Source organism: Cinclus cinclus, chromosome 2 (assembly GCF_963662255.1).
Source record: "Cinclus cinclus chromosome 2, bCinCin1.1, whole genome shotgun sequence".
Classification (NCBI taxonomy): domain Eukaryota; kingdom Metazoa; phylum Chordata; class Aves; order Passeriformes; family Cinclidae; genus Cinclus; species Cinclus cinclus.
This window is the reverse complement of record NC_085047.1, coordinates 1,625,159-1,651,072: the sequence shown is the minus strand read 5'-3', so window position 1 is coordinate 1,651,072 and position 25,914 is coordinate 1,625,159. Positions and strand designations below refer to the sequence as shown.

The window sequence follows — 25,914 nt, the reverse complement described above, 5'->3', positions numbered from 1 at the left end:
TGGCACAATTTGGAGAAAATATCACATCATTTACCCCCATCTCTTCTACTCAATCTGAGACCTGTTAACCTTTTTGAAAATAATTGAACCCCAGACTGGTTTGGGATGGATGGGATCTTAGATCACCTCATCCCACCCCCTGCCACGGGCAGGGACACCTTCCACTGTCCCAGGCTGCTCCAAGCCCCAGTGTCCAGCCTGGCCTTGGACACCTCCAGGGGATCCAGGGGCAGCCACAGCTGCTCTGGGCACCCTGTGCCAGGGTCTGCCCACCCTGCCAAGGAAGGATTTCCTCCTAATACCCAATCCATGTCTACATTTTGTCAGTTTAAAGCCAAAATCTGGGAACCAAAGCAATGAGAGGAAACCCTGGTTCTAACAGATCCTGCTGCTGACTTCCAGGGACCCACATTTCACCCTCTGCACTGGGAAAGCTCCCCAGATTCCTTTTCTTACCTATGGCCAGCAGGAAATGGAGCCCTGGAACCTTTGTGGTTTCCTTAGTACCTCTCTTTGCCTCTAAGTGGTCGCTGTGTGCTGCTCACACTGTGCCCATCTCTCACCTGCAAGAAAGGCACTTCAGGGAGAAGAGGTTTTCAGTGACATCAGTTTATGGCAAGAATGATGGGATCACAGCACAGCTGCTGCTGGTTCTGTTTTGGGAATGAGAACAAGCAGAGGCATGGAGGGGGTCTGTTAAAAATGGAAGAAAGGAGAAGCGGAACCGCAGTCGAATTGGAGGATTAAAATAATTTTTAAGTTGTAGAGGTGTTGAAAAGGACCCCAAGCAACAAGCAAGAAGTAAAAGAAAAGGAGAGAGCTGTCAAAGCAGCAAGGCAGGGCAAGAATTTTTAGAGGAGCATCATGAATCCATATAAAAAGCAGAAAAGATGGGATTTCTCAAAGGAAGAGGCTGCAGGAGCTCAGGGGAAAAAAGGGAAGGTCTGTGCAACAGCTCAGTGGGAAGAGTGGAATTGAAAAAAAGATCCAGGCCAACCCCCACAGCAAAGTGCTGGGTTCCACAAGGGAGAAATATCTCCAAAACCAGGGGGCACGTGGAAATTACAGATCATTTGGCACCTACCACCTGGAGGAAAGTGGGATTAGCCCAGCAAAGAGGTGGTCACCGGCGGGCAGCTCTCAAGTGCAGTGAGAAAATCCAACATGGAAACGCTGCCCACAGAGGGAACCCAAAGCTGGAGAGGCTTGGGAGCAGTGGTAATACTCCTGGCACAATTAGGCAAATCAAGCTTATTAAGGGACAATCACTCTGAAGGGTTGTTATCAATCACTCCCCTTGCTTTCTTTAAGCAATTATCCTAATTGCATCAAGGCTATTAAGCAATTATTTTGATAACTGGAGCTTTGTTGCTGGCTCTTCATTTTTGGCAGTGTTTTGTTCTTTGTATAAATGCCCCCTCCAAAGACATTTAAAGCTGGCTTTAGGGACGTCCTTTTCCCAAAGCACAAGATTCAAATTTCTGTGGAAAAGCACAAATACCCTCTCAACGCTGATTTTTATCCCCAGGTTTTCCCTCAATTCCCCCTCCCCAAATCTCCCAGGGCACCAGGGATTTAGTTCCACTTTTTTATTATTCAACTTTTTATACATAATAAATACAAACTTTTTACAGCCAATATAAAGAAAGCATTTGCACTGATGCTTTCAGGGTGTACTGAGCTGTACACGATGCGACAGCCGATACATGCCCTGTATGAAGAAATCATAGTTAAAAAGGAGGCATCTTTTTACAACTTTTCTTCCTTTTTCTTTTTTTTTTTTTTTAGCTTTTTTTTCACTTTTGTTTTTTAAATAAAATTAGCAGCTCTTACGGAAAATATTTTAAAATACAACTAAAGAGACTTTTAAATAAAAATTTTCTGGATTTTTGAAAGTCTGGGTGTGAAGGACACAGAAAAACTGGCCAAAAGAATCGAACGTGAACATTATGGCAAAATCTTGGTTTTCTTCTGCGTTGTGAAGATCTTAAAATGTTTGCGAACAGTTAAATCTTTTTTTCTTTTTTTTTAAACTTTTCTTTTTAAACTTAAGAATAAGTTTGATAAACACATAAAAAGACCTCAAACAGATCAACAGGACAAGAGGTGCAAAAGAAGGAATAATATGGAAAAGACTTCATTGGACAGTCACTGATTCCATAACTGATCCATGAACTGTTGTCCTCAGACAGCCCCACTCTTGGTTAAGGATCCCACTGGGAAAGGAGACTGGCAAGCACCGGATGTCTCAGAGACCCAGCCTGGGTTGGGATTTCCAACTATGTGCAAAGTTTAGGAAAAAATCTTCTTAGATGAATTGTTGGGTTTTTGTTGTAAATGCAGCCTCAGAAAATAGCCCTTGTTAGTAAACTAAAGGTAGAAAACTTACTGGCTTTGAAAAAAAAAACATGAAGACACAAGAGAACCCATAAACAGCTCCAAACCCAACCTCGGGATGCCTTTGATCTGAAGTTTTCATCTGATTGAGAATGCTGACAATATTTTAGTCAGTACCAAAGAAAAACCTGTTTTCATCCAGTTTTTCCCTCTCCTCCAACCGTTCTGCTCCACGTTCAACTTCAGAATATTCTTTGCCCTTTTCTCTCAAAAAACTGAAATCCAAGCTCACTTTTCAGAGCTCTCTGAATGGAATGTGAAACTCTTTTCCTCTCAGCTTCTTTTCTGAGAGGAACTGGGCACATCTCGGGCACAAAGGTGGTGTGAAGGCAGAACCTGGAGCTGCTCCTGGCTCCCTGGCTTTGGCTGGTTAATGGGATTAGGGTGAGAAAAGGCTACAGGACCATCCAATGCAACAACTAAATGCATGTAAATACTCTAAATGGAACTGCTAACTCTAGAACTCAGGTGGTTTGATGACAAGAGATACACTGCTAATGTTGGATAATAAAGTACACGGCAATAACTGGGATAAGAGTGACCCAAATGCTTTAACAAAATAAAACAAACCCAACTAAAAAAAACAAAAAACCAAAAACAAACAAACAAACAAACAAACCAAAATCCCCAAAATCTGCTAAGAAAAAAAAAAATAAAATAAAAAGCAGCTCAATTTCCAGATGTAGACAAAAATCTCACTTGCTTTTTCACTTTTCTACCCATTGGTTTCTGCTGTGGAAGATGTTGCTGCTGGTTCAGCACCTCCATGTTAGATCCTCTACGAGTAAATGCACTGAGTAAACACAAAATTCCAAAGGGAGAATGTTCAGCTGTGAATCACTGACAAGGGGAGCACCCATGGAACGAACGCTTTTGCTTCTCCAGGAGATCATTTTTCCACCTCTTCCTTTCTGCAGGGGGATTCAAGAGGAGCCAGCCTCTCCTTCAGACTTCTTTTTCTGTTCCCTTTTTCATTCTTCTGATGAATACCTCATCAGGCAGGTGATGCTACTGGAAGGATCCACGATCTTTAACACATTCCTATGGCAACAGTAATATACTGTACTAATGCACAGGAGCAAAGGATGCTAAGACTAAGCTGCATGAATGGGGCTCTTTCTTTGTCTCCACATAAAAATGGAGCATCTTCAGCCAAGAAAAAAAAGCCAATCTTGGCCTGTCTTGGTTTGTGCTAAGAGAGGAAGAATGACGTAGAGAAATCCAAACAAACAAACGAAAAAAAACAAAAGGCACAAAATATTCATGACTGTGGGAAGGAATCTGCCAGGTCACTGCCACATAAAATCCTCCCGGTCGCTTGCTCTAGTCCAAGTCTTCATCATGCAAAGGTGCCTAAAAACGAGATTGACCAAAAGCTGTGTTTGGCCTTGATTGTAGCACTACTAGTTAGCCAGTTCCCTCGTTACACCAGAGTGATTTCCACGTCCTCGATCTTCTCCGTGGGCCGGCGCTGGTGCTGTGTCGGGGGGGGTGGAGCTGCTCGCACCTGCAACATTCAGAACCAGCCTGTGACTACCACAAAATAGCCAAATTCCATCAGAAAACCCTCACGGAAGTTCTCTGCACAGGCCTCCAGGCTCACCCCTCGAGGTGATGCAAACAAACACCTTGCGTGCCTAGCTGGGTACAGCTCCAGGGCTCCCCAACTCAGCCAGCAAGGATTTTCCTTACGACCTGGCACAGATTCTCTCCAGGGTGCAATCCCACATCTATTCCATGGATAAGCCAAGATGGAAACCTGGGAAAGGCTCATCACATGCTGAATCTGACAGCGCTTTTGCCTGGAATTTCTGTGGAGTGGGAACTACCAGGATGTTTTGCTGCACCTGACCCACTAATACTTCATCAATCACTGACCTCAACAATACACACCCAAAATTTGATGTTGTTTTCCCACTCCGCCACATCAATCGTTTTTTGCTTCTGACAGAGATCACCTTTAGTGCCAACAGGGTTTTTAGGACACCATTTCAGAATACACCAGACTTGCTGTAGAAAACACAAACTGTGGAGCAATCCTGCACCAAACTGCCCAATACTAGTGCAATATTCAGAATACAGTATTTGAATATCCAAAAATGCTCTTTTTCTGCAACCTCATTCACTGAGGAGGCCAGGAAAACCCAAATGTTACGTTTTTGTAGGATTTGGTTTAGGGCTTTCAAATCCTTAAAACTTGATTTCAAAGTAAATTGTAGGAGATGGATTTTTGTCAAGTTCTAAGTTATTTAATTCTTCCCTTTTCTCGCAGATGTCCTTTTCCTAGGCAGCAAAGACAACACAAAATCCCCATCATTAAGAACTGCGAATCCAAACCCCTCAAACCAAAGGGGTTGGAAATAAATAGAATTCCACATGTGCAGGAAACTGCTGGAAAGCAGGACCTGTATAAACCACAGGACTGACCTCTGGCATTTACTCCTCACCTCTTTTTCAGCTCTGTTTAGGGGCCGTTTCCCTTTGAATAGCAATATCAATATATTATAATATTTTATAATATCATAATAGAATGTTAATATAATTTTATAATATTATATACTATTTTATCAAATATTTTATCAATAAAACCCACAGGATTTGCTGGTCACTTACAGGCCGCAGTTTGCCATAGGAACTTTCTGGAGGAATTCGTAGAGGCTGGGAGAATCCAAGGGACTCTGAACCAAAGCTGTTTTCTGAGGGAATAAGCAACACCCTGTTACAAAGAAGGCCCTCAGTATTGCTGAATTTATGTTGCAAAAATGCTCTTTTTTAACCTTCCCGCTGAAAGGCTTCTAAATGAAGCCTTTAGCCAAAATGTTTGGAAATTTCTCACCGTTCGTTGACGGAGATCTGGGGAAAAACTGGGATCCTCTCTTATCTGGGCTGGGATAGGGACTGCTGGGAGGCTGGTCATACAGAGGCAGTGGTGGTAGGGAGTTGTTGGCCTTTGGAGTTGGGGATACCTGTGCCAAAAAGAGGGAGAGGGCTGCAGCAAAACCTCCTCAGAACATTTAACACACACACACACACACACACACACACACACACACACACACACACACAATCAATTTTCCAACCCATCCCTACTCCAGCAAGTTCCCTCCAGAGGAAAAGCAGCTGACAGGAAAGTTTGGGAAGGAAAGCCAAGGTATCCAACAGGGATTCAATGCTGTTAAATCACAGGTGGCCACTGAGTAGAAATTTTCAACCTCTCCCAGGTAATTCAGAGAGGCTTTCTGAAGGTTATTCGAAACAAAAAGGTCACTCGGCCAAGTGGGATTCACACAGAAGTGCTTTATCCCTGCTCAAATGCATTTAAATGTTCATTTTCAGGGTCTTCCAAAATCAAAGAATAAAAATACTGAAAAATTCTGCTGTAGAAAACATGGGAGTGCAACTTCTATCTCCAAACTCCACATTGGAATGTGTCTGATTTTCTCATACAATATAAGGATCATAGAACTACCATGTAGAAATGAGGACATTTTTGCCAAAAGTACTGTAAACCAAAACTTGGCAGTATCCCGCCCCTTTAAAATTGACAGGATTCAGAACAGATTTAAGTATTAAAACACTAAATTAGGGCTGAAAGAGCCCACAGTTCTCTTTTTGCCAGGTTGCGTCTGACATCCCAGTCTCTCATAAATAAATGACAGGAAGTAAACTGTGAAATTACTCCTTTGATTCCTTTCTATCCAAATATCCGCCTTTATTCACAAATTTGCAAAAATACATCAACTGATAGTTATTAGGCTGGGTAAGAAACTAAGATGCAAGCACGGAGGGCTTGGGTTGTTCTTTTTTTCTCTAAATTGGCTCTGATTTTTTTAATAGCTTCTGATTTGTTTTTCTTAAATTGGTTTTGACTTTTTCCCCCTTGAAGAAGTGACAGATCTTTGCAAATTGCCCAAATAATAAACCAAGCCAACTTTCCATACCTGGATATCCCCAATCCACTGAGTCTCTCCATTCTCTGAGGCTGTGAGCTCTTCAACCAACACCGAGGGGAAGACCCCGACGCGGCCGTTGAATTCTCCCTCCCAAAAACCATCATCATCCTGGTTTTCCTTGTTCAGGATGCGGATGATGGCTCCCTCTGGGAAGGACAGCTCATCATCTGTCTGCCCCTCGTAATCATAAAGTGCTTTTACAAAACAGACTGCAAAATAGGAAAGGGAAAACTCAGTGAGCTACGAAAAAAAAAAATGAGCAGACACAAAGTTTGAAAGCTGGAGCTGGTGATTTTGAACTTCTTTTAAAGATTCTGTTTTTGCTGAGCCAGATTATTGCAGTTTTCCTTAATTTTAATCTCAGCTGTATGAACTAAAGAGGTGAATTATGCAGATTTAATATGAGAGAGAATTACTGGGCATGGCTGTGTTGGGATACAGGGCAGTCCCTCTCTCTGTAACTCCCTGAAAGAAGGCTGTGGCCAGGTGGGGCCCTTTCTCCCAGGAAACCAGAGATAAGATAAGAGGAAATGGCCTCAAAAATGCACTAGGGGAGGTTCAGGTTGGATGTTAGGGAGAATTTCTACCCTGGAATAGTGATTAAACATTGGAACAGGCTGGGAAATGGTGGAGTTCCCATGCCTGGAAGCATTAAAAAATGAGCATACTTTGCGATATGGTGGGATTTGGTCAAACGTTGGATTTCAAGATCTTGGAGATCTTTTCCAACCTTAATGATTCTGTGATTCCATGAAATCTGGGAAAATCTCCCAGACTCTGTGTCCAGAGTGTTTTCAAGAGCCAGTTTAATATGCCATGTATCTTTAACTGGAATTTACCATTGGAGTCTCCGTTGAGGCTGCCTGGCACCAGGTCAGCCTCCGTGGAGTTGTTGGAGGTGTGGGATCGGGTGTCCAGTGCAGCCAGGGACTGCAGCATGCTCAGGAGGCTGCTGGAGGTTGGGAATTGCAGGTACTTCTCCGGCACATATCCCACCTGTCCCACCTTGTTCCGTGCCTGTGAACCAACAACAACATTCTCTGCTTGTGAACACTGCTCTGGAAAGAATCCCAGCATTTCCCCCCATTTTAATTTGTTTTTTTTTTTTTTTTTTGCTAGGGTCAGGATTGAATGTGCAGGAGATGGTAATTTTTGTTTGGACTCAGATGTTTTATTAATTTTTATTTATGCTACAGTGAGTGCTACAGCACTTCTAGTTAACAAGTTAAAAATGGTGATGTATTTATTTTGTTACAAGTTTTTAAGGCCTAATTGTTTAATTAAGAACTAACACTCATATTATTTTTACTTTTGACCTAATAACTAAACACTCGTGACCTGCAATGCGGCATTTTTTTATCTAATTACAAAAGTACTACCTAGGCTTATGAAGAAGAAGGTAAATCAGAAAGAAACTTCTGCTCTAAAACTTTCATTTTGCTCTTTATATACTGCTTCATTTTAAAACTCTAAATTCTAAATTTTTCACTCTGTGATATTACACACTTCTATTTAAACTACATACCTGTGATCTTAATTCTGTTACTCAATTTTGGAAGCTTCTTCCATGGCCTCAGGTCAAATGCAGTGTTCTTTTGGGGGTCAGTGCCTGACAGCACAGAAAGTGCAAAACTCCCAGTTTCCAAGGTTCCAACATCCCCCCCACCCCAACTTCTACCCTAATAGAGTTCATGGAAACAGGCTCAGGAAATGATACCTTTACCCAGTCTTCCATATCGCCATCTTCAATGACCTCCAACACCTCATGTTCCTCTATGGTCAGTTCATCTGGCTGAGAAGCCTGGAATGTAGGACAGGAAGGATGGAAAAGAAAAGTGGCTTTAAAGACAAGGCACGGGCCGTGGAAAGAACATTACCATCTAGGGTTTTATTAGAAGTGAAGTTTTTTTAAAAACTGAAAGCTTTAACATGATTTAAATTGTCCCAGTGAAGATTCTGCCTCCCTCAGAAGGACAGACAAATTTCCCTGAATCTCACCCTATCAGAAAAGCAAACCTCAAGCTCCCAAAGGCACATTTATAATTTGTTTTTTATATAATTCATTTTTCAAATATATTTTTTAATCACTAACCTTATAGGAATAAACAACTTTGCAGGTGAGAGGGTAATTTCTGAGAGTACCAGAAGGACTAGAACTGCTGTCATCAAAAACATCCATGCTGTCTTCAAACTCTTCACCTTCTTCCTTTTCTGCATCAGCATTGACCTGGTAAAACAAATTCCAGTTGGCATTACAGCAGCTGCTAAAAACTGGTGAAGAAATAACGCTAAAAATGAGAAGGTTCATATTTTTCAGTGTGTGTTTTATATGACTTATTGTTATTGAAAGTAAATCAGCTGGATTTCTTTGTTCAAGCACAAGCATGTGGACTTTAAAAAGTACTGCAGAAGATTTTGGAAGCTCCAGCTCAACTGCTGGACAGTTATAAAATCCATTTGTCACATAAGCTGTGACTAAAGTAATTTGGAGATGTCACTGCAGAGGCACAAGGAGCAGTTTAATGGAAAAAAGAGAATTTATGCTACTGAAAGATTAATGTATCTGTGACCACGAGTTATAAAATAAATAAATCTGCAAATGGAAATATTTAAAGTTAAAAAAAAAAAATAAACCCCCAAATCAACCTTCTAGCTGGTCTATTCTGCACAACAGATTTGCTGCAGTTTATTAGAAAAATTCTTAGATACAGGAAGATTTGTAAAAACTTGCTATAAAAGTTTAAATAAAACCTGAAGTCAATGTGCTGGAAAAATACAAGTTTGAGTAAGACTGCCATGAGCTGTGCTTTGGCCTCATGCCCGGGTTATGTTTTGAATAAATACTTTATCTCATGAAAAATGATGAATTATTCTGTGAAACCAGTTCTGTGAATCAAAGGCAACACTGTTATGTAGAGCCATCTTCCCTGTTTATTCCTATTCATTTGGGAGTGAATGTGGTGCTCCCTGTGAAAAATGTGAGATTGAGAAAACAAACAAACAAACAAAGAAGTTAAGCGGAGCCTACAAATTCCCTGTGCAGTTTCCCTAAACCAGGTCTCCAACAGCTTTGCTCTTCTTTGCCTGGGCTAGAAGAGCACAAAGATTCATCATGTTCTGGCTTAATTAGTTTTTATGTTACTATTTCCAAACCAAATCAAATCCTTGCAGTTCTGGTAGTTTTTTTCTTCCTCACTAACTTATTCAAGAGCAGTTTGCCTCCATCTCTCCTTTGGTGTGATCTTGGACTTTGGGATAACCGAAAAAGAAATGTCCTACAGCTGGGCAATGCTTTGGGAGATCAGCAACCAGCTACAAATTGTGGCAAATTTGAGGTTTCCCCTCCTGTTTCTCTGCTTTTTTGTTGTGCATGGTCCCAGCAGCCAGGGCTGACATCCAGCTGGGACATAATGGAAATCAGCAAATCATGTCTAGAAGGCTTGGGTAACATCTGCTCCTGGTTTTCTAACATAAGGAGGAAGAACACGCCTTCATTTTCAGTGCCTGGGCTGCTCTGAACTCCTTGGCTAGAATCATTTGGGAAGCAGGCATGGAGAGGGAACACAGGAAACTGAGAGGTTTGCTTGATAAAGCTCATCCTTCTGCAGAGTCTGGGATGGAAGATGGCATCAGCAAGGAATAAATGTATGGGACAGAAGAACACTGAATGTGTGAGACATGCAGCAAACACAGGAAGAAATGCAGGGGAGGCGATCAGAAAAGGAGAATATATACATAAAAAAAAGAGATCTAAAAATAAAAATTAAAAGAAAATAAAATCTTGGTTGTACATATACACAGATGGGTCCTGTCCCTTTTCCCTGGGCGCAGAGCTCAGCCCCCCTGGCTGTCCCATCTTGTCAGGGAGTTGTGCAGAGCCAGAAGGTCTCCCCTGAGCCTCTTTTTCACCAGGCTGAGCCCCTTTCCCAGATCCCTCAGCCTCTCCTGGGGCTCCAGCCCCTTCCCGAGCTCTGTTAAACACTTCCCACTCCTCCAGGCTGGAGTGAAAGTGCTGCTTGTTACAGACTGCAGTAATTCCTCTAAATTTTGGCATAATTTTGGTCCCAGCTCTAAGAATTCCATCTCTGGGCTGTCCCTGCCTGGCCTGCCAATGTCAACAGAGCCTTTTTTAAATACAGGAGCCTACGTAAGTGTAAAAGGGGAAAATGAGACTCAGAGCTGAACCTCCCAGGCTGTGGCATCGCCTGGGACCAGCACGTGGGGCTCGGCTCCAGGGCCAACTGTGCCATGTCTGGGGAGACTGGGAATGAGGGACTGGGAGCAGCCCAACAGGCACAGAGGGAAATTAAAGGAGGTGGAGTACAAAAAGAAAGTGTAGAAAATCACTCCTGAATACAGCTATGTAACAAATCCTCATCTGTTGTGACCAGAGAGGATGTGAAGTGAAACTTAGCACAGGAATTCCTTTGGGATTTTGGAGGGCTGACACTCACATCTGCACACTCAAAGACTTCAGGGTAACATTATAAACTATTAATGGAACTTCAAAGAAACACAGGCCTTGGACACTTCCAGGGATCCAGGGGCAGCCACGGCTTCACTGGTCACCCTGTGCCAGGGCCTGCCCACCCTCACAGGGAACAATTCCTGCCCAATACCAAATCTAAACCTACTCTGTCAGTTTGAAGCCATTCTCCGTGTCCTGTCCCCCCACCTCTTGTCCCCAGTCCCTCTCCAGCTCTCCTGGAGCCCCTTTAGGCACTGGGAAGGGGCTCTGAGCTCTCCCTGGATTGTTCTCATCTCCAGGTGAGCACCCCCAGCTCTTCCAGCCTGACTCCAGCCCCGGAGCAGCTCTGGGGTGGTCTCCTCTGGACCTGCTGTATCCCCAGAGAAGTGAGGAGCAGCCCCCGGAGAGAGCCCATGGCCCCGGGCAGAGCTCTCCCCCTCGGAATCCGTACCAGGTGCGCAGAGCCATTGTTGGTGACCGAGGGCAGGCTGGCCCAGCGCTCGTTCTCCAGCTCTTCCATCACCTGGTTCATGGCACTCTTGAGCCACGTGTCCACGGACACCCCAATCTGCTTCAGCAGCTCCAGCCGTGCTTCTGCCTTCAGCTTGATGATCTGGGGACACAAACAAACACACAGAGCTCAGAATTCCTCAGCATCCCACTTCGCCCGTGATCCACAAAGCATCCGGGCTGCTCCCAAAGCTGCTCCCTGTGGAAATGAGTCCCACTCCTTATCTCCTTGCCTACAGGAGTGTGGTGTGAGCCAAGACACAGGGAATGGTTTTCTGGAGGCCCAGCCAGTCTCACCAAGTCGGTGTTTTGTAAAATAACACCTCTGAGTTTATGCTTGCTCCCAGTTCACACCCTTAAGTAGTTCAGTGCAGCTTTAAAGCCCAACAACCCAGTGCTTCCCAAGATTTTTAAAATAGGAATATCCACAGTGCAGACCCTTCCAGGTGACTAAGATGGATGTGAAACACAAAGAAACCAGATAGGATACACACACATACCAATTCCCAAGCGAGGCTCTTTTCCACCAGCACGTGCCAGAGATCACAGGGAGCTCACTTGTTATGGAAGCACAATATGCTAATAATCCCCAAATTAAGTAAGCATCGCACTCCAACAAACAGTTTCAGGATTTTTGTCTTCAGAACAGCATGAAAATTGAGGTTTTCAGACAGCTGGGTTCACTTCAGCATCCTGGCACACTCGCTGGCTGATGGAGCCAAAGATTTAACAAATTCATGGCACAGCACCACCCTGATCCAAATTAGTTCACAGTCTAAACAGGAGGGATGGGAAGAGCAGCGTGAAGAAATTCAGGATTTCAGCAAGAGCAGATTTGCATCAAGAAGTAGAGGGCAAACCCAGGGATAAAACTGAGGACATTTTTGTCCAGACCAGCCCTCTCAACGCCCCCCTGCTGCCCTTGCTCATCAGAGGAACAAAAGTCAACACTTCCCAAAAATCCTTCAGAGAGTCACTGATGGAGGCAACAACAGAAACCACCCTGGAATTCTTCCCATGTTCCCTCTCACAGCACTGGTCAGTTTTAGCAAGTAGCAAAGCTTCATCTCCTTTCTCTCCCTTCCAGCCCTTCCCACAGGGATCTGAAGCACCTCACTGCAGCATCCCTGGCACATCAAGCACCTAGCAGCACTGGGAATACAAGCAAAACCAGCAAAAACAGGTGAATTCAGCCAAAAAACTAGAGGGAAATTCCCTTTCCAGTAGTGGCTGAAGCACAGCAGACTATGAAGAATATGTGTACAGTGAATTCAAATGCCAACAGGTGCCAGGTAGATATTCCTCTCTTACATAAATCCTTACTCTATGAAAAATTTTGTGTTGAGCTGAAGTGATACAGTTATTTTTCTTGGTTTTGACATGCTGCTGCACTTAGAGAATCAGAGAATAGTATCTTTCTACTAACAGTCAGAAAAGACTGTTAACTTCCATCAAGCTGAACCCCTAACAATGTCTCCATTTTCACTTAATTTGTGAAGGTGACTTTAAACCTGTCTCAATCAAACCACTTTTGAGAGACATTATTTTAAACTCTGCATAGAAGAAATGTGATTTTTGAAGAGTAGTTCAGTTGTAAGAGGGACATTTATGATGTCAGATGCATCTTCAGACGGCTATAGTTGCATGTACATGCTCTGCCTCGTAATCAGGGATGGATAAAAGAGGATGGGACAACTGTGAGAGGCTAGTCCTAAGTCACTGAGCCAAGGGAAGTCTCCACTTCTCCATACAAAGGGTCTCCAGGTGAATGATTAACAGTAAACAGCGTTCAGAGACCTGAGAAAAAGAGGAAACACTAAATACATTAATGTACATCCCTTCTCTCCTGTTCCTAAGCATCCAGGATTTTGAACAAACCCACTCCAACCTTGGAGCTGCACAGGGCAGGGAGGACAACCTTGTCAAAGGCAATTTATTCACAGAACCTCAGAATGTTTTGGGTTGGCAGGATCATATCGTCATTTAAAAACCAGCACTCACTTAAAATCATAAAGTGCCACCCTGTGCCATGGGCAGAGACACCTTCTGCTACCCTAGGGTGCTCCGAGCTCCAGCCTGGCCTTGAATATATATATACACATATATATGTGTATATTTACTTGTGAAGTAGCTTTCCCCTAACTTGTCCTTACATCCTGACACCCATTTATGAGCACTTTCCCTGTGCCTCCACCAAGGAATTGCTCAGCCCAGTTGTTTTGCTGTTTACCTTGTTATGCAATTTCCAATTAGGCTGAGTTATGCTACAGCAATAAACATTGGTCCAGGCTACTACAAACATCTGCAGTTGCTGTTAGTCCTTGCTCTGCTGTAGTTTGTACAAATTATGAGCTAAAATAAACAAGCTGCTCCAAAATCCTTGAATGTACTTGACAAGAGGTTTTAATTCAATGTACCCAGCAAATCCAATGGAGTTCCCCTTCCCTATTTACACCCAGAAGCCTTAACAGTCAACAAATATTTGTTCCAAACCACAAATGTTTGGAGTTTCATTCCACTGCAGAAAAGCCATAAAAGTACCAGGAGCATTAGGTCAGGCCTGCACTTGAAAGTTATTTACAAGCTGAAATTGTATTTTTACCTAAATAATTATGCTGGTAGACCAAAGTTAGCAGCTTCCTACCTGTATGAAAAATACAAATAAAATACCACACAGGAGCAGGACTTGATTCTGCTTCTCACACACTAACAGCTACACATTTAAACATGGTTTAATGGTGGCACTGGCAGTGCTGGGTTAGACTCTATGATCTTGGGAGTGCCTTTCCAACCTCACTGACTCTGTGATTCTATAAAGATACAAACATTTCATTCAAGCATCACTTCATCTGAATTAGCTGGGGTATGATGCTTTCATGATGCCAGAATAAAATGTTAAGTAAGAAGGGAACAGGGCAGGAGTGGTGATTTCACCAGCATTTCCCCACATTGTGTCACAAGCTTTTCTGAAAGTCTTCTTCCCTTGAAAGATCATCACATTAAAAACCAAACAAGGCTTTAACCACTGGCTTTCCCTGCCTCCCACTGGATGGTCCCCAGGGACAGTCGTGCTGTGCCCCCTGACTGAGTGACCTCCACTGACGGACTCGAAAATACCTTAAATCAAATGACCCCTGGCATCCCCAGCAGCTCTGAGCATCTCCAGGAAGGCAGCTGAGCTTCCAAAGCCCAGGAATGCTGGAATCCAGCACTGGCTCTGAAATCTGGGTGCTGCCCAAATTTCATTGTTAGGAAGTCTCACTGCAGGACAAACATTTTCCTGTGGAACAGTGAAATTGCTGTTTACAGTCACCAATTACTGGTTCATAGCTCAGGACTGGGGTATTTTTACACTGATTAAAAAACCATCAGCCACCCACAAAATGTACAAACTCTTCTGGGGGGGTTCCTGCTCCTCTGAGCTGTTCTTTCTGCTGGGAGGATCTAAGAAGATGAAAGAAAAAACCACCCAAGTTTTAGAAAATATAAACACTGCTATCTATTCCTCACATACCTGACGTTGCTCCACATGGGAGATGCAACAGTTTTGTTTATTTACTGTTCCAGTCCTAATTAAGCAATGGTTTTAGACCCACAGCTTACTCAAGATGAAGATACACAGCTGCTCTGCAAGGCAGGGAAATGAAACCCAGCAGGAACATTACAGAGCTGTTCCCCATTCCCAGGAGAGAAAAAGGCTGGAAAGAAACCCCGAGTTCCTTCACATCCCACAAACACCTCAGATCCAAGTCCTTCAAAGCCGTTTCTAAAGGTGTTGGGGTAAAAACCACACTGAAACGCAGCAAACGTTGCCCCTTCAATATTCTGGTTTAGGTTTTTGTTAAAACCAGTTTTAAATGGATTTTCCTGAAAGTAGAGTTGCTTTACCTGCCGTGGCTTTTCAAGGTGCAGAACAAACCCTGTGACGTGTCCAGATTTTTTTCTCCTGAAGAATTCAGAATTATTTCTTTTACACAAAAGTTGTACTTAGGAGCTAGATACTAAAATCAGATTAAATCAGGATTATGAGGAGACCCAAACCATCTTCAGTGAGAATGTTTTATTTCACTGTAATATTCTTTCAGTGGCAGTAAAAAAGGCATAGAATCAGTCAGGGTGGAAAATCCCTCTAAGATCATGGAGTTCAACCATTCCCCCAGCACTGCCATGTCCCCAAGTGGTTGGACACTCTCATTTGGTAAATTCTTTAAGTCAGGAAGAAATCACTGTGGAAAGGTTCTGGCAAAACATTCTGGAAATCCATTATCTTTATTTCTGTCCTCATTTAGAAACACTTTTGGTTGAAATTCCAGGCTTTTAAACTGAAAAATATTTTAAAATGAAATCATTCTCTTCAGGAAAAGGTAAATTTTGGGCCACTGGAATTATGATACAGTGATAGGCAGATGTGACTCTAAATCAGTTTGATTTATAATTAGATCTTGGAATGGCCTAAACTTCTCAAATCCCAAAGTGAGTCTCATTCCATGCAATTCAGTTTTAAATCACAGCCCACTGTGTTAAGCAGGGGTGTATGAGGGAATACATCAAAAAAATTCAACTTGCACTGCCTTGCTGGGGTTTGGGGTGGAAAACCCAAAGCTGTGGCAAAGCCATCCCAAACCAAAGAGATAAATCCTGTCCAACACAACTCACCTAAAATCAGTATCCTTTTCCTGGACCAGGTGGGGAATTAGCTCATCAATCACATTTTCTACCACAACACTGAGTTTCTTTTCTAAATAGGAGGCTGGGCAGGAGGTTTGTACAGCTATTCCAGGAGTTAATTTATATGCTAAATAATCTGCGTGGACTGAAATCCAACAAGGCTGTTGGGGTGAAGCAAACAGGAAATGAAGCACTGGGACACACAACACCTCTCCCAAGGGAATGCCAAGGTTAAGGAAACACAGGGCAAACTATTCCTGGAGAAGAATCCACCTGCACAGCTCCAGCCCAACTGGCAGATGGATTTTGCCCGAATTTAGGCATATAAAACATTAAAGATCCCTAAGTATGGAATTTGTAGGGTTTAAGAAGAGGCTCTCAAGCTGTTGGGAACAGGGCTTGAATGGAAATCACCCAGATTAATAAGGAGATAAGTGTCTGTTGTATGCATGCAAACATTTCTTATCACATTCCTCTGTGGTCCCAGGGTGAGCACTGGTTCTTCATAGAGTGAAAAATGTTATGGACATTTCAGAGCCAAAAAATTCAGTAAGATTTACGCAGAGGCTGGATTAGAGTCACTCCAAAGCCCATCACCTTCCACTATCCTAGGGTGCTCCAAGCCCCAGTGTCCAGCCTGGCCTTGGGCACTGGCAGGGATCCAGGGACAGTCACAGCTTCTCTGGGCACCCTGTGCCAGGGCCTGCTCATCCTCACAGGGCACAATTGCTTCCTGATATCCCATCCATCCCTGCCCTCTGGCAGTGGGAAGCCATTCCCCGTGTCCTGGCACTACCCAGCAAAAAGTCATTCTCCCTCTCACTGAACTGCTTTTCACTGAGGGAGTTTGAAATTCCTGCTCTGTGGATGTCACGGGGATTTTTCCAGGCCAGTACTCAATCTGGAAAGGGCAACAACTCCTACACATCTCCTGCAGGGAAGGCACCTGGTTCCCTGCACAGCTCCCCCAGCCTTTGCTTCCTGAGCTCAAGCAGAGATGGCAGTGAATGGCATTTTAAAAATTCACCTTTGTATTAGGAGCCTTATTCCCTGGAAGTGCTCCAGGCCAGGTTGGACAGGGCTTGGAGCAGCCTGTTCTAGTGGAAGGTGTCCCTGCCCATGGCAGGCGTTGGGACTAAAGGATGCTGAAGGTTCCTCCCAACCCAAACCATCCTGTGATTCCACAACTCCATTTCATTTATTTTCCTGAAGCATATGGAATTCACTCTGTTCCCACTGTGACACAACACAGCAATAAATATCCACAGCCAAATACAAGGAGAGGGAGAAACCAGCTCCCCATGTACAATTAAAAATGGCCCTACACCTCTGAGCTGATTAAACCAAGTAAACAGCACCACAGTGAGCCTTCAGCAGATCTAATCTGGTACAAACAGTCCCTGGAGAGCTGTAGATACCCTGATGAGGACACAAAATGCATCCCCCCCTATAATTAAGTGGGAATAGGATTAATTGCTATGGAGGCCCAAAGACCTGAGAGCAAATGGGAAACCTCCCACCATCCTGGAGAAGAATCATGTCAGCCCCGGGACAACTGAACTGCTTGGGGAGACTCATGATGGAGCCTTTGGTCTGAGAGAGGAAAAAGGAGATGAGAAGAGGAAAATCTCCTGTGCTGGCACTCCTGAGGCACCTCCAGTCCTGGGGGCAGCTTCAGGATGCTCAGGACAAGGAGGACACTGAGGGGCTGGAGTGTGTCCAGGGAAGGGAATAGAGCTGGGAAAGGGGCTGGAGCTCCAGGAGAGGCTTATTTCCCAGTAAATTTCTGTCTCCAGTCATTGCAAGATAAAGGGATTCAGGCAGGGGGAAAATAGAAAGCTCAATTCCTTCCTTCCTTCCTGCTGTTACAAAAATCAAAGCTGAAAACACAGAAGTTCTATTTCAATTACCTGAATTGGCTGAGTGAGTACAGAGGAGCTCCAAGAATGGTTTATTTTCACACATTATCAGTTTTTAATATCAATTTCCAAATTTTTAATTGATCTCCTTTACAGCTGATGCCTGAATTGTGCCACTTCCAGTTTGAAAGGAGCACCTTGTGCTCTCATCTCAGGGCTTGTCTTCATCAAAGTGGTTCAGTGCTGCTGGGACAAGGATGGAATCCCTCTGGATCTAAACTGGACAGCGTGTCATTAACTACAATCAATTTTACTGCTTTGCCAGTGCCAGAGGTATGATCACTCGAAGTCTAACATTATTTTAACATTTCCTTTGAAAACAAGCAAACAAAAAAGCCCAAAATAAAACAAAAAAATCCCCCAACCAAAACGCCTCCTTTAACAAACCCAAATTTCTCTCTCTTAACACAAAAATGTGTGTTCTGGTTATCAGTTACAGTCACATCTGCCACATATCACCTGCTCAGTAGCACTCTGATGGAATTCCTAATTTCCCCCCAACTCTTAATCAAGGAGTTTGCTCCCTGAAAACACCACAAGGAGAAATTGCTGTTATCTCAGGAAGAAAAAGATCAGAAATAACCCACTGAGCTGTGGATGTGCTAATCTGAAGCTTTATATTCTTATCGAAGACAAAAAATTTAGGATTCTCCAATATTTCCTGATTGAACGCATTTTTACTCAATTCCTTTGCTGTACTTTCAAATTACACCCGTTTCCACATCCCTGTACTTACTAAATCCATTATCCATATGGAACAGCTTCTCAGCTCCTCCCAGGGCTTAGATTTCCCTGGGTTCAGGGTCCCCAAGGAAGAATGCAGTAAGATGAGCACTTTTATGCCCAATACACCCGGAAAAAAATAAAACCTTTACCAATAAAACCCTCTCTAGCCAAACCAGATAAAATTAATTCCAATGTGTTTGTAAAGCTGTCTTCCCCTTCAGGAACGATGAGGACAGAAAAGAAGGGAGAAGGTGGATTTGCGAATGAAAATGAGTGAGTCAAGGAACCAAAACGGGACAGAACAGGCACCAAAATTTCAATTAAAATAACAAGCATTTAAAGAGAAAAAGAAAATAAGAATCAAATCTCTGCGTCATCCTCACACACCTTCAGATGTGATACCAGAACAAACTCCACTGCCTCCTATTTACAGCCTAAATAACTTTTTGCACAAATACCACTCCCCAACCCAACATAACCCTCAGTAATTCCAACTCAATCAGTTGCACTTAAATATGCAGGAATGTTTGGTTTTCACACACTGGAAGGAATTATAATGGCATTCCCAAAGAAAAAGTTTTAGCTCAAAGCTTAGGTTGTTCTACTCCAGGATTTTAGGTGTGCAAAAATCTCTTGTCTAACTCGTGGTCATGAATTCTGTCTTAGAGGAGTGGGGACCAACAGAAAAAGCCATTCTCAAGTGGAAATAAAATCCCCCTAAATTAACTTACTGCCTCAGCTGAAAAAAAATAATGCTACACATTAAACAGCTTTGGGGGCAATACAAAGACGTCTCACAAAGTGGTTTCCACACCATTCCAAAAAACTCAGTGATAACTTCAGGTCTTTAAAATACGCAGCAGAAGAGAAAGAAGTTGGCAAAAATCCCCCAATCACTGAGTTTCATCCTCAAGCACTTGGCACTGGCACCATATTCCCTTTTAAAATGGGGCACACATCAAATGTTAGGAAGATAAGGGATGGTTTAACTCCAACACACTGGAAAACCAGGAAGATACACTATTTGTCTGTATTAGCTAAAACACATGTCTTGGAGAAAATAGTATATAAAAAAACCTACTTCCTGGCACTTTTCCCTCTCTCCGAAGTCACTTAAGTTCCAGACTGATTTAATTTGTACCTTTTAAAATATTTTGCTGCAAGAGCTTTTTCTTTGGCAACTTCTTTCCTGATTTTATTTCTTGCTGCTGCTTTTATCTTTCATCCTTGCAGATTTAACCATTAACTATGTATGCACATACACAAGTATTTTGTAGTATGGTCTGTTGGAAATAATTTACTCCAAAAAAAAAAAAAAAAAAACAAACCCCAAAAAGGTTTTTAAACCCCTTTCTGTAAGAACTAGGTTTTAAAAAACCATATCCTGCATCTGCTTTAAAAAGGGAGCCCGAGAGTTCTCCTGCCAGGAGGAGGAATAATTTTGCTCTGTGTTTTCTAACCCCTTCACCTGTAAATCACATTCCTAATTACATCAGGTACTCTGAGGTATGAGAAACACTTCACTAGAACAATTAGGTTTCTCCTACAGTTTTAATTAAGCAACCCACTGATCCAAAACCCAGCAGTTCAGCTCCTGCTGCCTGCAATGGGGTTCTTCATTGAGTGGCCATGAAAAGAGTACCCTTTCACCAACCCAACACTGGCAGCCAAATAAGAGTTAATTTTTTCATGAGTCTTAACCCACAAGAGAGCTCAAAAACCTCTGTAGCCCTTTTAAAAAGCACCTGACAGTAAAATTAGAGATACAAGGATTATTTCCAGTGTTTTCCCATTAATAGTCAGATTTAGTTTGTACATGAAAACCCACAATAGCATGTGGCAGTTGCTTCTAGAAGCTAAAAATATAAATAGAGATTAAATCACCGTTTTCTGGTATTGATTTCTTCAAGCAGAAGGAAATTAGTAAAAACAATGAGATTGTTTTTCAATCTGTTTCAGATAAAGTCCCTAAATATAGAGATTCTTGACCTTTGAGAGTGAAAAAGGCAGCAAGAGGACTCACTCTTCATCAGGAGTTTTTAATACCACTCTTCAGACCTGGATTCTCATGAAGTTCATTCAGTGATTTGACAAATATCAAATGAAGAAAAAAAAAAACAAACTTAAAATTCCCTGGGTTTTGATGCTAAAAAGACACATTTCCATCAACCAAAGGAAATAGCTGTAACGAAGATCTACCTGTGGGAAGGAAGCGAAAATGCCAAAGGAATTTCCTCCTTACCTCAGCCTTGCGAATGCTCTCCCTGGCTTCATCTATTTTCTGCTCCAGTTCTGCTCGGGTTTGCTCGGACATCACGGGCCCGTGGCATTCCAGCTCTTCCAGGGTCTGCCAGGAACAAGGAAACACACCAGAGGTGCAGTAAATGCCAAAGACATGTGACAATCAGGGAAGTTACTGTTCCACTGGATGCTGGGGATGACCAATCAAGGTCCATCCCAGGAAACCAAGGTGAGGACTCTAACCCTGCCCTCTGGCAGTGGGAAGCCAGTTCCCCAGTCCTGTCCCTCCATCTCTGGTCCAAAATCCCTCTCCTGGAGCTGGAGCCACTTTAGGCTCTGGAAGGGGCTCTGAGGTCTCCCTGGAGCCTTCCCAGACACGCCACAGCATTCTGGATGTTGTTTTTCTCCAGCTGATGCTGTGCTCGGGGTTGGAATTGTACGGATGATCGGGAAATGGGCAGGGTGTGGTAAAAGCACAGCAGACTCCTTGATGGCTGGATTTTTTGGGGGAATAGCAAGAAACTTTTGTCTTTATTCTTCCTCCTAAAAGACACATTCAGTACATTCCAAAATCCAGATGCCTGACTGCCAAACGCAGCCCTTGGCTCTTCAGAGCTGAGCCACCGGCACAGAAACAAATTCATCAATTCCCATCTAATTTTACATCTTCATGTTAGATTTAACAGCAAATTCCCCATGGATTTTCCTGGTGTGGAACAGACTTCCGACACCCACGTGAATGCAGGGTAATTAATTCCCTGGTGCCTGCAGCAGCTCCTGTCCCAAGGAATGTGGTTGCCCCAGACCTACCCTCTGGCTGTGGACGATGTTCTTGTGCTCGCGGGCCACGCGTGTCGCCCATTTCCGCGCCTCCTTGTTCAGGCTGTGCTCTTCCGTCGTTCCCGTCTCTGATTCCAGCTGTCGGCTCTGAACAGGGAAAAGAAAATGAGTTATGATGGCCCAGACCCCAGGCTAGATCTGTGTTTACCTCCAGGGTAACTCCGTGCTACGTTTATCAGCCTGGGATCTGGCTTCTTATGAAACAAGGAAGGTATGACAAGAACTTCCTGGTGAACTTTGGGATGGTACCAGGTTGTGGGAAGGCAACTCCAAAGGCCAAAAGTTCACAAGAATTCAATTCCCAAAGTAAACAGGCATTACAGGAAGCAGAGATCATGGAACGGTTTGGGATGGAAAGGACTTTAAATGCCAATCCAGTGCCACCCCTGCCATGGGCAGGGACAGCTTCCACTGACCCAGGGTGCTCCAAGCCCTGTCCAACCTGGCCTTGAGCACTTCCAGGGATGGAGAAGCCACAGCTTCCTTGGGCAATTTGTGTCAGGTTCTCCCCACCCTCATGGGGAACAATTCCTTCCTGAAGATGAAAGGCTTAGTGTGACCAAGGGGCTCATTCTTTGTAAACTGTGATCAAACCACAAAGCCATCGAATAATTCAGTACAGCACAGCAGTCCAAAAATGTCTGTGTCTGCAAAACAGAGACTGAAATTTCCCATCACATTTTTCATATTGCTCCATCTTACTCCTGTTTTTGTTATGTCAATGACAAAAAGTAAAACTGACCCCTTCAAGAAGTTCTAACTAAAACAAGATGAAATAGTTCTTCACTGTCTACAGGCTAAACAGAACAGAAACATTTCCTAGCAAGGAATTACTGAAACCATTCCAAATCTTTCCATCATTTTCATCTGTAACAGAGTCAGAGAATCATTTGGGATGGGTTCCATCTTTGCAGATATCCAAAAGCCACCTGGATACAGTCCTGGACAACCAGCTCTGGACCAGACAACCTCCAGAGGTCCCTTTCAACCTCAACCAGTCCCTATGATCTTTATTCCTGATCCAGTTACTGCAATCCACAACCCTCCTGCATTCCTTTTGATCACAAGTCCTGACATAATATTGCCCAGCCTTTGTGATCAACCAAAAAAAAAATCCCTTACAAACCATCCCTTATTCTCTCAAGAAGAGAGAATATGCACAGAGTTGTTGAAATGTGAAAGAAATGCCTGTGTCACAAATTTCTCACTCTGCATTGTTCCAAAGATTATTTTTCTTCATCGGGTGCAGTTTGAAACTAAAGAAAAAGCCCAGAAGGATGAAAAGGTTGTTTAGGCTGGAGAAATCCAAGGTTAGCCATCAGGAAAGGATAAGAGAGCAGAAAGGCATGGAACTATTTTGAGGGTAGCTGGGAAGCCTCCAGCTGTTGCAGAAGAAGAGATGCTGTTCTCAGGAGTTTTAGGAGGAAAAGGGGAATGACTTGTGTCAAGGAAGGATGAAAGTTTAATCATCTACACCAGCATTTGGCACACACTGGGCAAAACCAAGAGGCACCGGGAGCCAAACTGAAGTCATTCTGGAAACAAGATTTTTCTGGCCTTTAGATTACACTGTCCTCATGGAAGAGACAAAAAAATCCTAACTTTGGTTGACAGCCCATCAGGGGATAGAATTGAAAAAGAGGCAAAACTGGTTGAGCTCGCTAATTGTTCAGTGAAGTTCCTTACCAAAACTGAACTTCTGTTAAGCTACTCCACTGTAAACTCGAAGAAGACAACACATGGATTCATTTAGGCATGTGCAATCCTTAAGATAACACTTCACCTTACTTTTTCTCCAGTTTATCATACAGGTTCTTCCAGAACTTCCACCTGAGCCTTCACCTAAGCCAACTCTTTGATTCCATCTTCCCTATGAAATATCTGAGAGTGACAACAGCCCATAACATATCTTCAGAGTTCTCACTGCTCTCGCTCCTACTCAGCAGCTCATTTTCATATGGAAAGAATCCAGACTTTTCAGTCACTTGGTAATCTTCTCCATTACCCCAAACGTGATTTTGGGTTTTGGTCTATTTTTCAAAAGCACTTGGCCAGAAAAATGAATGCAGACTTTGTGGCTACTCTTGAAGGCCTACTAAAAAATAAAGGAATTTTGTAGGATCAGACTTGTATTAGTTATTTATAAAGCAGTACTGCACCCAGATAGACCTCACCCTTGCTTAAAGGTCTAAAAATAAAACAAAATAAAAATGTGGCAATGGAAAGCCTTAATCCTGTACCCTCAGGGAAAGACAGACCGGACAGGAACATGGAGAAAATGAAAACCATTAAAATGTGTGAGAAGAAAGGAGCTAAACCAGATTTATTTGCTGTGGACATTGAAGTTCAAATTGTAGGGAAGAAGGTGGAGGAGCTGAAGGGTCTGATCCTGACCTGATCTCCTCCATGAAGCTCAAGTGTTTTCATGACTGGGACCTGGGGGTGCCAAGATGTCCAATGACTCAATTTAACCTCTTCCAAAAAGAGAGGGAAACCAAACCCACTCTGCATGGCCAAGGAACGAAGGGAAAGCCAAAAAACCTGAGCTAAACATAGACAGACACTCTGCTGTTCCCTCAGGGCTTGGGTTACAATGAAAACAGTGTTTAGTGCTAAAAATTCGATCAGTAAACCAACAGAAAGTTCTGGATGGCTCCAAGCAGCTAAAAAAGCTTAGGGGCAGCAACACTGTTTCTTAAATTAACAAAAACATTCAAGGCTGCAGAAAAATGTCACTTCTCCAATTTGGGCTGAAATGTTGGTGCAGGTGCAGGATTTGCCTCTCAACAGGCCCAAACTCAGCCTGTATTCTTATTTATCCAGTTATATCTGGATGCAGATGGCACAGCACTGTCTTGACAGCAAAAAAAAAAAACCAAAAAAAACCAAAAAAAACCCCCAAACAAGCAAAAAAAAACAAACAAAAAAACCCCGACATTGGCTCTTGAGCCTCAAAGTTCCTTATTTTTGTGGCTGAGACTGAAAAAAGTACACTTCTAGCAAGGCAAAAAGCAGGGAACGTTTACTGCATGCAAAGCACCAACATAAAACACATCTAAAAACCAGGCATTTCTTCTTAAAAGAGGTGAAAACAAGAAGTTTCCATGCCAATGCTGCAGAGCAACACTCTGGGGAGGAGGAAGGAACACACATGACATTTTTCACACAACTCACTGCTAAACTCAGCAGTTCTGAGAAAATCATGAGCCAACTTTGGGGCTCCTTTTAGTCTGTTATTGCTGAACTAGTTTAATTTTAATTTAGCCAAGAGTGAGCTGGCGCTGACTCATATTTCAGTCAATTTCCAACATTTCAAATTGGACACTCCTCATCTTTAAAAATCATGACTTTTTCCCCCCCGTCAGAATAACAAAAAAGGACTTAAACCCACTATTATTATTATCACATATATGCTACAATAAGGCTAAATCCAAATCAACCTATTATTGCTGCTTTATAGAATCACACGCTGCTTTTTAAATGAACATATTTATAATATATTATTAATACTAGACAATATTATATTAATCTAATAAATTGATGAGGGGGCTGCAGAAGGAAAAGGAACATCCAACTGGGTAGGGATGTTTTGGTTTGGTTTGTTCGTTTTGGGTTTTTTGTTTTCATTTGGGTTTTGGGCGTTTTTTGTTTGTTTCAGGGTTTTTTGGTTTTGTTTTTGAAGTCTAGAATCTCAAAAGTATTGATTTTTATTAAATATCGCTGATCAACACCGCTTTGTTATTCCTAGGCCTTGATGTTTCTGTATTATAAACTTCTGTTGTATATGAGAGATGAAAAGCAAAACTCTCTTTTTTTTATATTAATTTGAACCTTATTTATTTTTAAAGGATTTTATTGTTTTCACTGAAATTAATCTGGAAATTAGAGTGCAGAATATTTTTGTTATTTATTCTCACCCTTATAATTATTCTCATTTGCCTCAGCCCTCACAGCAGCTGCATTCCCAGCCAATTTTTCCAAAAATCTATTAGAACTAGAAATATGGAAAAATTGCCCTCATTAGGTAACCAAAGGCAAAAAAAGGGACTTTTAAAATCAAATTTGACTCAGAAAAATTGATTTTGTAGATATTTTCAATGCAATATAAACAAATTTATAGCTCTTACGTGGCCACTTCTTTCAAGTGCAACTTGTGCTTTCTGATCTTCACTGTTAGAAAATACTCAGAGCT

The 25,914-nt window shown here is 42.7% G+C and overlaps 1 protein-coding gene across 1 annotated transcript in view; it reads right to left on the bottom strand.

Moving 5' to 3' along the window:
- Positions 1-3,787: 3,787 nt before the first annotated feature.
- The window catches only part of FCHSD2 (FCH and double SH3 domains 2), a 118,826-nt gene continuing 96,699 nt past the window's right edge, over positions 3,788-25,914 (bottom strand). The window contains exons 11-20 of the mRNA XM_062511177.1: positions 21,693-21,809; positions 20,884-20,988; positions 11,270-11,431; positions 8,443-8,577; positions 8,068-8,151; positions 7,190-7,367; positions 6,339-6,559; positions 5,234-5,363; positions 5,011-5,093; positions 3,788-3,904 (exon numbers count right to left, since the gene is read on the bottom strand). Of these exons, the coding sequence (XP_062367161.1) occupies positions 3,821-3,904; positions 5,011-5,093; positions 5,234-5,363; positions 6,339-6,559; positions 7,190-7,367; positions 8,068-8,151; positions 8,443-8,577; positions 11,270-11,431; positions 20,884-20,988; positions 21,693-21,809 (1,299 nt within the window). The 3' untranslated portion in view covers positions 3,788-3,820. The remainder of the gene's footprint in view (positions 3,905-5,010; positions 5,094-5,233; positions 5,364-6,338; positions 6,560-7,189; positions 7,368-8,067; positions 8,152-8,442; positions 8,578-11,269; positions 11,432-20,883; positions 20,989-21,692; positions 21,810-25,914) is intronic.